At 41.7% G+C, this 12,267-nt stretch overlaps 1 protein-coding gene across 3 annotated transcripts in view; it reads right to left on the bottom strand.

Moving 5' to 3' along the window:
* Positions 1 to 11,678, bottom strand: part of ACOT12 (acyl-CoA thioesterase 12) — an 86,684-nt gene extending 75,006 nt beyond the window's left edge. Inside the window, exons 1-3 of one of the 3 annotated variants that reach the window (XM_077462456.1) lie at positions 11,503 to 11,678; positions 6,710 to 6,987; positions 4,131 to 4,200 (exon numbers count right to left, since the gene is read on the bottom strand). In XM_077462456.1, the coding sequence (XP_077318582.1) occupies positions 4,131 to 4,200; positions 6,710 to 6,987; positions 11,503 to 11,513 (359 nt within the window). In that variant the 5' untranslated portion in view covers positions 11,514 to 11,678. The other 2 variants (XM_077462457.1, XM_077462455.1) reach the window with 2 other exon arrangements.
* Positions 11,679 to 12,267: the final 589 nt, after the last annotated feature.

Here is a 12,267-nt window from a genome sequence, read left to right as displayed (position 1 = left end):
TATCCAACTAGGGTGAGGATCCAGTTCTGAATGGCTATTCTCTGGACTTATTCAAAGTAAGAGTGATTTTTCATACTGACTTTGATACTAAGAGTACCTGGACTTTTCACCTAAACCCTCGGATTCTATACTGAGAGACTGTTTGTTAGATACTATATTTTTTGCAAATAAAAATCCCTTCCAGCGGACCAGTCGCCAGTCTCTGCAGTTTTTTGGCCGTCTACCTCGGGACACCCCTAGATGTATGCGAGGTGAGGAAGGCAACAGTAAGCCCAACAAATCCAGCTGCTCTTTCGTGGGTCAGTGCTACATACACACACACACACACACACACAGAGAAGAGCAAAGTACAGAAATCTGCTTTATGATTGGCTTTCTGCCCAAAAATGGAACTTCCTCTTTAAGTGATGGTGACCCCGGCATGTCATTTTGGGGGGGGGGGGGGGCGGATACCCAGGGATCCAGCTCCCACTTCCTCCCAGGGCTCTGGAAGGAAGTTCAACTCTCCTCTCCCCTCCCTGCAATCTTCTGGGACATGTCACAGGTCCCAGAAGATTGCCCCGGCCATTTACAGCATGGCTTGCCCATGCGTAGTGTGTGCCCAGCTGTGAAGCCACAGCCCAGCACCCATAGTATGAATGCTGGCATCGTGGAGAGGAGGGGGAGATGAGCAGGGCTTTGTACACCCGCATCACTGGACCGTGGGAAGGTAAGTGTCTGATTATTCAAAGTCAGCAGTTACACTTTTTGTAGCTGCTGATTAACATTCCCACTTGAGATTGGGACTCAAACACAGATCTAAAAGAGGAGTATCACTTTAAACAACTTGTTAGCAGGAATTGGCAATCTTCAGGGATACTATAATCCTGTTGAAACCTCTAGCAGCTTAAAAAGCAGTAGTGTACAGGTCAGTCAAATCACAAAGAACATAATGGCCACAGAGGTTGCACCTTGTGAAAAAAGTAATAACAGTTACCACACTTCTGTCCTTGTAGGATACCTCCAGTGGGCCAGTAAAAATAAAATTATAGGCTGGCTCCTACATAACATGTGTGGAAAAACCTTGTATGGCACCAGACTGGAAATAAAATGAGCTCAGTAATTGTAGAGTTTTTGCCCAAGTAAATGGCATTTTCTGCAGGTTCTGACTGGTTGTGATATAACCTATGTCATTCGGTCTAAATACCATACACACCAGGGAACGCATCAAATTTTCAACCTTGCAACCTTTTCCTCCACCACCCACCAAACCGCCAGGGAACATTATGGGGCAATTTCAGACAGATACAACATAGGCTATAAACATTGAAAAAGGGCCATGCCTTAATAAAAATTGTCAGAGGAACTCAGGATGATTCAAGAAAAAAAAAAAACACGAAAGAGTGCAACAAAATAAGGTGTATATATTATGGTTATTGCTGTTATACAATACTGAAGACATTTAACTAAATGATAAACAGTACATGAAATATTTTTTTCCCTGTGACCATATACTGAAAAAGCATAGGGCGCCACTCCAGGTTCCCATCCAAATGGCTCCGGTGACTTGTACAGATGATGGCGGTCAGGCTGAAAGCACCTTTATGGGCTTAGGAGAACCACTCAGAAGAAGTGCAGTGGTTTATTTTTCTACCTTGCGATAGAGATATATATATCTATATATGGGACTTAAAGCCACAGCTACGGATTAATACCCTTTTGAGCTAAAAATGGGATCGGATGGGGCATCTCATATACCCTATTGAACAGCCCACCGATTTATACCCAGAATAAAGAATTATAAAATCCGGAATCTTGACTGTTTGGTGTCATGTAAGTGCATGGGGGGGGGGGATCAGAAGCGGAGCAATCTGACAAAAGGTAATGAACAAAATCAGCAGCCCCCCCATGAGGGTACCATTACACCCCTTGAAGCTTTCCACATTTTGTCATGTTACAACCAAAAACAAATATAAAATGTGGAAGGAAAATGATAAATGGTTTTCAAAATGCTTTACAGATAAAGATCTGAAAGTGTGGTGTGGCATTTGCATAATTTATTGAAGAAAGTGGCTGCACACTGGAACAAGAAGTTTGCTTGACAAGAATCTTTGTCTCATGGCAGACAGAGGATACAGGACCAAAGTGAACGTTTCACTTAGATATACCGTGCTTGTGAACAAGCACAGTATATCCACATGAAACGTTCGCTTTGGTCCTGTATCATCTAGCACAGCATATCCATGTGAAAAGTTAACTTCGGTCCTGAGTCATCTGTCTGGCATGCAACGCTAAAGAGTCCTGTCAAGCAAACTTCTCATTCCAGTGTCCGGCCACTTTCTGTCTTCAATACAATCCAGTTACAGTGGTAAGCCAGGGCCCGGGGCGAGCACCTAGAGTGTTATTGCACCTTGTTGGCCTGAGTGGTGCTTGCTTCGTGCTGTGGACTTTGTGCATTCTCATATTGCATTTGTAGAACCACCTCTCTTTGCAATTACAGCTGCAAGGCTTTTTGGGCATATTTCTACCATTCTTTTTTGCAAAATAGCTCAAGCTCTGTCAGACTGGACGGAGAGCGTCTGGACAGCAAATTTTCAAGTCTTGCACAGATTCTCAATTTGATTTAGGGCTAGACTTTGACTGGGTCAGTCTAACACATAAATATGCTTTGATTTAAACCATTACACTGTAGTTCAGGCTGTATGTTTAGGGTCATTGTCCTGGTGGAAGGTGAACCTCGGCCCCAATCACAGTCTCAAGTCTTTTGCAGACTAACAGGTTTTCTTCCAAGATTGCCCTGTATTTGGCTCATCCATCTTCCCATCAACTTTGACAAGCTTCCCTGTCCCCGCTGAAATGCATCCCCACAACATGACACTGCCACCACCATGTTTCACAGTGGGGATGGCGTGTTCAGGGTGATGTGCAGTGTTAGTTTTCCACCACACAGGGTTTTGCTTTTAGGCCAAAAACTTCAATTTTGGTCTAATCTGACCAGAGCACCTTTCCACATGTTTGCTGTGTTCCCCACATAGCTGCTTGTAAACGGGACAACTTACAGCTTGTTTCAACAATGGCTTTCTTACCACTCTTCCATAAAGGGCAGATTTCTGGAGAGCACGACCAATAGTTGTCCTGTGAACAGATTCTCCCACCCGAGCTTTCTCTGCATCTCCTCCAGAGTTACCTCTTGGCTGCTTCTCTGATTAATGCTCCCCTTGCCTGGTTTGTCTGTTTAGGTGGATGGCCATGTCTTGTTAGGTTTGCAGTTGTGCCATACTCTTTCCATTTTCGGATGATGGATTGAACAATGCTCCATGAAATTTGAGCTTGGGGTATTTTTTTTTTTTATAACCTAACCCTGCTTTAAACTTCTCCATAACGTTATCCCTGACTTTTGTGGTGTGTGACCTTGTCCTTCATGCTGTGGTTTGTTCACCAAGGTTCTCCGACAACCCTCTGAGGGCTTCCCAGAACATCTGTTTTTATACAGAGATTAAAAACACACACACACACACACACACACACACACACACACACACACACACACACACACACACACACACACACACACACACACACACACACACACACACACACACACACACACACACACACACACACACACACACACACTTGGAGGCTTCTAAAGGCAATTGGTTCCGCTAGATTTTAGTTAGAGGTGTCTGAGTAAAGGGGGCTGAATATAGAATGCATGCTACACTTTTCAGATATTTGTAAACAAAAAACAAAAAAAAGGCAATTTATCATTTTCCTTCCACTTCACAATTATGTGCCACTTTGTGTTGTCCATCACATAAAATCCCAATGAAATACATTTACATTTTTGGTTGTAACATGACAAAATGTGGACAATTTCAAGGGGTATGAATACTTTTTCAAGGCACTGTATATAGAAACCAGTTTCAAGGATCTTCTGGCAGGACAAAACATTGGAAATATACAATTCTTTTTGACAGAAGCTTCATATGTTGGTGTTTTGCACACTGCTTTCTGTCTGGCCAACAAACTAAATGATTGCTTACAATGTACCTTGAACTTTAGAGCAATTAATGTTCTCACTATCTATACTAGATCAGCCATTATTAGAGACTGTCTCAAAGGTGCTAAGAAGGAACAATGAGCAGTACCTGGCTGTCTCTTCAATCTGGATGTCATCCACTGATGCTGTCACACAGGCAAAACCAGCATGTCTTTCAGCTGAAAAGAAATAGATAATTTAGAGAAGTGGTTCTTAACCCCTTTTGAGTCACAGACCCCTTATGAGAGCTATGGGCCCCCTCAAATATTCTGCATGCAATATATGTTCTTTATTTTATTTACATTTGATTGCCTCATACATATGACAAAACGCTTGAACAAACCAATTTTAAACCGATTGTAAAAGTACATTTTTTTTGTTCCTAAAATAAAATAGGTTATGCTTAACCTGCTCAGTGCAATGGTATAACAGAGCAGCCATCTTCTGAATCTCCTCTTCTGGGGTCTCCCACTGGCACTCTGTCTGCCACCATAAGAAGTGGTTTCCTATAGGGGCACTCATGTGGGGTCAATCCTGAGCTAGGCTGTGTGTGTACATTGACACACAGCGCAGCTCTGATCCACCTCCCACTCCCTCCTCACTGGCTTTGACAGACAGTGGCACCAGCCAATGGCCATTGCTGCTCTTGGCCAAGCCTCAAAAAAAGGAGAGAGAAGACAGATAGGAGTCTTGGATCGATATAGGACAGTATTTAGGTATTGGGAGGACAGGCACAAAGGGAAAAATAAATAAATAAAAAAAATAAAAACACACCCCTTATGACTTTAGAACCAATAATGAACCACTAAACCAAAAATAAAAATAAAAATAAAACAGACAAACATATGCATCTTGTGCAAATTAAAACAATTTTAAATTCTGCCCAATACTACTATTACTGCTAGAAAATGAAAATTAGCACTTGCTATTATGCAGTGGTACAATATGGCGGTTGTGCACAGAACAATGATAAAAATGTAAATCGCAAACATGGGCCAACAATAGACACTTAGTGGTCGGCACTATAAGGAGTGGCAGGGTGCGTTATTTCAATAGGAAACTATTGATTGGGATAAGGGGATGGGGGCTGTATAATGAATGCAAATATATTTTTAACTGACCCTCAGACCCCCTGAAACCCATTCATGGACCCCAGGTTAAGAACTCCTGACTTAGAGGTGCAACATAGCATACCGTGCAGCTAATAGTAGGTTTATTTTGTTTATTATATGTATATGAAACATGGCCAAACACGGAAACTCCAGCTTAATGTACATGCAAGTCTTTTGGGTTCAATCTAGATCCTTATAATGTTTCTGTAAAGCAAACCGATCAACCTTTTTACCCCAAAAAGGAACCTTTAACATCTTGTTGACCAGGCCATAGCCCAATGATGACTACTGCGCGGTCGACAAGCTCTGAGGGGACATCCAGGGATGTCCCCCCCCAAACATGTACTTACCACGTGCCTCCTGGGGTGCACACCCAGAAGCATCCATGAATCGCCCGGGTTTTTTGGACCCGGCCTATCACGGATCGGGGTAAAGGGCCAATGACAGCGGCCCTTTACCAGGTTATATGGTGGCAGGTCTGCTTTCCTGCGCAAATTGCTGTATGACATTGCAGGTGCGATAGGCGTGGCTGGATATTCGGAGTGGACCAGAAGTGAGGTAAGAGGCATCTGTAAAAAACTGTTTGCACTTTACAAGCTCTTTTTAACCTTCAGAGTAAGAATCCATTTGGCTTTTGAATAAATTTACATTGTTTATATGTTTTACACTATGGAAGGCCATTTTTTTGTTCTACGATATTTGGAACCCTGATAGGACCGTGCAATTAGGATTCCCGATGGAAAGTTTGGCACCTGAGCCTGGTGTAACACCATCCAGAACTGGAATTTTCAACACGCCTGGAAAGTGGAGATCTGTAGTTGTAAGCCCATCCTCACCACAGGAGATCTAAGGCTTATTATACTTCTTACTGAGGTAAGAGCTCTGGGAGCATTAAGCTATTGCAAAGTCACGGAGATTGTGTTCAGAAGAAATAATATAATTTTAGCACATCAACCAATTATTAACTTTATTCATGATTTAGAAAGTTGCGCTGATCATATTTATTCACATTTATTCTTGTGCACTGTGTACACTTTAGGTCCAGCAGCAGTTTTCACCTATTTTATTTATTTATTTTTAATTCACTTGGTAGCAAAAGGAATCATACCTTTCAATGAGAGAAAGTTGAAGAAAGGTAAAAACCGTGCTCAATAGTTAAATTATCACTACACCTATGCCAAATTAAATAAACTTTCATAGCAAATACAAAACGATTACATCTATTGGCAGCACCATGATACTTTGTTCAAGAATACGAGATTAGATGATGGAAGCAGAAATGTGATCACTACTGTATGATCACAAATTAGAATTTTATCTTTACCATTGATCGAAAGCAAATCCCTCGTGTGTGACATATTGATCTATATCAATATTTTTTATCTATAGATAAATTATTCCTATTTGAGAGATTGAAAAAAAAGTATTTGAACATTTATCGAAGGGTGTATGACCACCATAAAACATAAATAAAAAGGGAGTCACAAACATGACAATACCAGCTGAGTATAGGATTGTAATTCTTTGAAAGTGAACCAATCAGTTTATCGGAGTGTGTGTATGGGGGTTCTCTTACCTGCCAGGCAGGCTGTAGTATCGATCCATGTGAGGAGCTGTCCAGCACTCAGTTCTCCCAGGTGGTTGGAGTGCCAGGGGTAAACAGTGTGGCACATCTGGACTTCCCCCATCTCATAGCCAGAGCCAGCTGTGCCCTCTCTGGGGGCTGCCCCTGCATTGGCCCTTCCATCAGATGTGTCTCTAGGGAGCAGCATGCGACTCAGTGCGGCAAACTTCTGCAACAGGTGCCTGGGTACCAGCAATGAACGTCTGGATCTGGATGCCGGGAGTGAAGTCCTGGATATGGGAGCAGCAAGAAGATTTAATGCCAAGTATGCCAATGAGTGCTGAGTGCAGTGAATACAGAGAAGGCGGAGGGCTGTCAGTATGAAGTCTGCAGTGATGATCAGCATGGCTTATCAGGAGCAGGGATCAGATAGGGAGTGGTCAGGTAGATGGCTTTCTGTTCTGTGCTGTAGGTGTATATAAGAGGCATGGGATAATGTGTTTCCATCAGGTGCCTCTCTAAGTCAAAAGCCTCAGCTGATACAAAGTACAGGCTGTTCACATGTGCTGAGGTCACTTGGGTGCAGCACACTAGCAGGGTAACATCTCTGCCTGGCATCTTTCCCAAGTGGCATCCAGCCACACCTTGCCTCACACCTCCTATTAATGCTTAATAATACTCACAGCAACTACCAATCCCAAAGCTATATATGCAGGAAAGTAAGGCTGAGCTGCTGCCTGTAGCTGGAGAAGTATTTGCAGATCTCATCCTGTGCACTTTGCAGGACACCCTTTAATGATTAGCTGCAAAAATTAAACACAACGAAAAGGTTCAGCAGTGCCACCCACAGCCTGTAGTGAGTACTGCACACAATCGCTTGTTAAAGCCTCATGCACAGGAGCAGGACAAATACTGCTGTTAGAGGAGTCTAGCATTTTTTTTTTATACCCCTGAAAGCAACTAGGTTATTTAATGTGCAGTGTGGCATTTACAGGCGTATTTTAAAGCGGCATTAAAGAAAAATGCCTCAAAACTGTGTCTAGAATAAATTAATATTTTAGCCAGTAGAAAAAGTTAGACTCACATCTAAATGCAATAGCTCATAAGCACATAATGCAACACTAAAATCACCCCATAGCGCCCAGCGGTCCCTGATTTGGCACAAAGTCCCTCTTGTCTCCCCATTTGTCCCTCATTTTGGTCCGATCTCTATAGTTCTATATAAAATTCACTTTTTGGCCTCATGCATACAGGACATTAAAGAAAAAAAAAAAAAAGTCAGTGCTTCCAGGAAAAAGCAGCTTTAAAAACGCAGCTAACAGCGCTAAAATTTTTCCACTTTTTTTGGTGTTAGTGGTTTTTAGCATTTGTTCAGTAAAAACACTACCCCAAAACACAAAATCGCAGCTAAACATTTCTTGTTTTTTGGCGATTTTCATTTTTACAGCCTCTGCTCCTGGATGCACAGGCTGTCATTTTTTTCTACTGCCCCTAAAATTTTGTGTGTGCATGGAGAATAAATTATATATATATATATACACACACACACACACACACACACACATATACACACACACACCAGCTGTAAAAATGTCCTGTGTGCATAAGCCCTTTATCTTTAAAAGCGTTTCCCAGCTCTGAACCTTTCGTCCAATTTCTAAATTGCTGCATTTGTAGATTTCAAAAGCCAATATAAAAAGAAGTGGTAGTGGTAAAATAAAAAAATAAAAAAGCATCAATCATTTTTTGTATAAATCTCATTTAAGGGGGTGCAGGCTATGCCTACATACTTTTGCGAATAGGTGTGAATGGGTGCGAATAGGTATCCCTCATTCCCATCTCAAAAAGTTGGGGGGCAAGTAAACACCAATATGAACCAGACAGGTGCTTACCCTTCTGCACTTCAAATTAGTGAAACAAGGTGTTCTATAAACAGGGGTGGTACCAAGCAAGCAACCTCCTTTAGCCAGTGAGCACAGGGGAAGTTGCTCACACATGGACCCAGATGATTGTGACCACCACCATAGAAGCGATTTCAGTGCCGGTTCCCGAATCGCATAGGACTCGCAGGCAGTTCACACTGCCTTATGAAAACCACTGCGAGTGTCGATAGTTAATGACACCCCCCCCCCCCCCCCCCCAAGATCAGTTCGCATATCACAGTGTGAACTGTCAAATGGTGCAGGAATCCAATTGCATAGTAAAGGGGTTTTGCACCATTTTGGTGCGAATTCAATGTAAATTCAGCCTTACAATTTCTATGGTTGAATTGGCATCGCACAGACATTGCATGTGATCTGCACAGCACTGTGGTGTGAATCACATACAATGTCCAACATCACGCCAGTGTGAACCCAGCCTTAAGCACAATGCTAGTCCAAACTTTTGTTTCCCTAATTTTGAGTGCAGGAGAATAAGACCCTCAGTCTGGTTTATATTGGGGTTTGTGTCCCTATGCTCAAGTATGACATTTAATAATAGGAGGAGACATGCAGTCTTTAATTGTTATCCTTACTACTAAGTGAACCTGTTAGGAAAAAAAGGTTCCCTGTATTTGCATAGATTCTGAGCCCCAGTACGTTACTAGCCCCAATCGGGAAAAGGGAGAGCTCCACAGAACTGCAGGGTTGGCTCAGTAAAAGTGAATTTAAATACTAAGCGCCATTTTACAAAGGGCAGTAAAAACATGTGGTTGATTATGATTTTACGGCCCACATTGACCCATCTAAATCCTAATACTGTAGCTGGATGGTGTAGTACACACACTGCGTATGGTTGCCACCTCATCCCTTTAAACCCGAACGCACATTAATTACACAGGTTCTGAGGCTGATTAAGGAGGTAATTAAACTCACTTGGTGCCTTATCTGCATTTAATTAGCCTCAGAACCTGTGTAATTAATATGTGTTCGGGTTTAAAAGGGATGAGGTGGCAACTCTAACACTGCGGCAAATTTAACTTGCTCTGCAGGGTTCAACAGGAGATGCCACCTATTAAAAAACACACCCTTTAGGTTTAGGACCAATGGGACTAGGACTCAACCACAAGCCAGCTGCTTGGTTCAAAGTTGTGAAGCCGCATTTCAATACAAATTTCCCCTTGGGATTTAAAAAAAAAAAAAAAAAGAAACTAAAAAATTTAATGTCTGCCAGCCGCTTTTCAACTCTGAAAAAAATTTCACCGCAGATCACTTTTTAGAGCAGTTGGGTGCCCTAATGGTGACAAGTGGGCCATTCCTATGCAATGTGTGTTAAAAAGACCACTTTAGAAGCTTGTGTGACAGGGCAATGTTAAAAGAATAATAATTGGGGGACAAGGACAAAATGTTGTTGTCATATATCGGGCATTTTCTTGCCAAGGAAAGGATCACCAGGTATTATAACTGCAGATTTAAAAAATGATGTGACGTGCAAAATAAAGCATGGATGGGTGAGGTTTGAGTTGAATAATAAAAATAAATTTTAATAGCATTTGTGGTATTATTATTATTATTATTAGGGATGAGCGCAGGCGTGTTTGCATGGTCCATGTGCTGAGCCCACCAGGAAGTCGGTGCAGCGCTGCGCTAATCCCAGGCAGTGAGACGTTGCCCTGATGTGCGGCTGCAGAGATCGGGCAATATCTCACTGCCTGTGATTAGCTCAGCGCCGACTTCCTGGTGGGCTCAGCACGTGGACCATGCAAACGCGCCTAAGCTCATCCCCAAATTATTATTATACAGGATTTATACAATGCCAACAGTTTGTGCAGCACATTACAACATGAGGGCAGACAGTACACTTACAATACAGGAGGGATCAGAGGGGTAACTGGGCATTCATCCCTATATCCAGACTCCAGAGCTATAATACAAATGATTCCTAGTAGCTGTATCAATCTACTAAAATCACTAGCAGTTAATAACCAAGGAGCAAATTATTGCCAAGAGGAAATCAATCAGTTGTTGCATTGTGCGATAATGCTACTTAAAGGCTACTTGTGTAGTTTATACAATGGTCATTTGTGTCACCTCAACCATGACCGTGCTTTGTGATTACTCATTAGTGATCTTAGTAGCATGAGCCATTGAAATAAATGTCAATAATTGAGGGCAACTGATTGTTCAATTGCACTACTGAAAGCCTCTTGTTTTGGAAATGACAACAAGCCATTTATTGCATGGCATTTTAGAAGCATATCTGAACTGCTGATAATTTGTTCACTTCTAGGCTACAGCAACATGACATTTTAATCACTTTATAGCACGAGATTTAACACCTTGATGGCAGTTGCTTAACTTGCAGTGTATTAATTTCAGTAAAGGCAATTCTCCCCAAGGAGCAAGACTTCTTTCTAACAATACTCTGACACAGCCTGGGTACAGGGAATTAGTGGCACCGATCACCACTCCGATATCGCAAAAGCTGATTTTATTCCAAAAAAAAGGGAATTATTATTTAGATAATATTTTTTTAAAACACACACACACACACACACACACACACAAACACACAAACACACAAATTCTATACTATTTATATACTTTATAAACAGAATTGCATATTAAAAAAGTTATTTAGCATGCATATACTGTAGTCGGCTTTACAAATTAGTAAGGTTAGGTTAAGACTAGTAGTTAAGGGCAACACCAATGGGTTAATCCATAAAGGTTTTATGCACCTTCCATAATCCACATTGATCAGAGTCCCAAAATCTATTACTTAAACAGATGGCGTTCTTGCATTCAGATTTATTATAAATCCCTGTTGTAAAACAGACCAAAGGCCTATAAAGTTTAATGTGTTCATTGCCCATAAAGCCTTACCTGCTGGCCATCTCTGTATCTGGGTCTTTGACTGCCACAATCTACAAACTATTACGTGGACCAATGTATGCCTTTTAGCCACTGAGCCAGCTCCTGTGCCCAAATCTAGGTCTCACTCTTAAACTGTGACATAGGCAATGACATCAGCCTTTGGCTTCCTCTAGGGCCCACAGATATCTATGGCGTGGAGCAGCAGAGCCCCTGCCCTATGCATGGTGTATAAGTACTATTCTGGGGGAGGAGTTATTGCTGGATTTAAAATGCATTACTAATTCAGGCCATGTTTTCAGGATTTTCCTGGTGAAGCACAGGCTATGATCTTTTCTAGCTCAGGCTGAGGAATCTTTTCCTTAGTAGCAGCAGTATACAAGCTGAGCTTTCAGGTTATTCTTATTTGAAAGTGGATTGGGTAATTACTGGTTTATTCAGGGAGTCACCTATTCAAAACAGAGAAATTAAACTTTGGGCAGGAAGGGATTTCATTTGTGGGTGTGCACAGAAGAGGGTGTTTTACTAAAAGGAAACCTACAGTAAGAAAAATAAATAAATAAAAACCATTGTTGATTCCTGATCAATGCTATTGCCTAAGGTTGGCCATACATTATACAATTTTCTTATGCAAGTTTCCTTTAGCTTTACCAAAACCATATAATAGGAGGTCAAACCTAAACACTTTCAATTTGTATGCAATTAGGCAGGCCCTTCTACTACATAGTTGAAGGTAAATCTGAAGCACCTAGCATTTTTGCAAGGATGTATGCCACG

The sequence above is a fragment of the Lithobates pipiens genome, unplaced genomic scaffold, assembly GCF_037356315.1.
Source record: "Lithobates pipiens isolate NorthernLeopardFrog02 unplaced genomic scaffold, aLitPip1_a1.2 Scaffold_3, whole genome shotgun sequence".
Classification (NCBI taxonomy): Eukaryota; Metazoa; Chordata; class Amphibia; order Anura; family Ranidae; genus Lithobates; species Lithobates pipiens.
The sequence above is the reverse complement of the archived record's forward strand: the minus strand, read 5'-3'. Positions and strand labels throughout refer to the sequence as shown.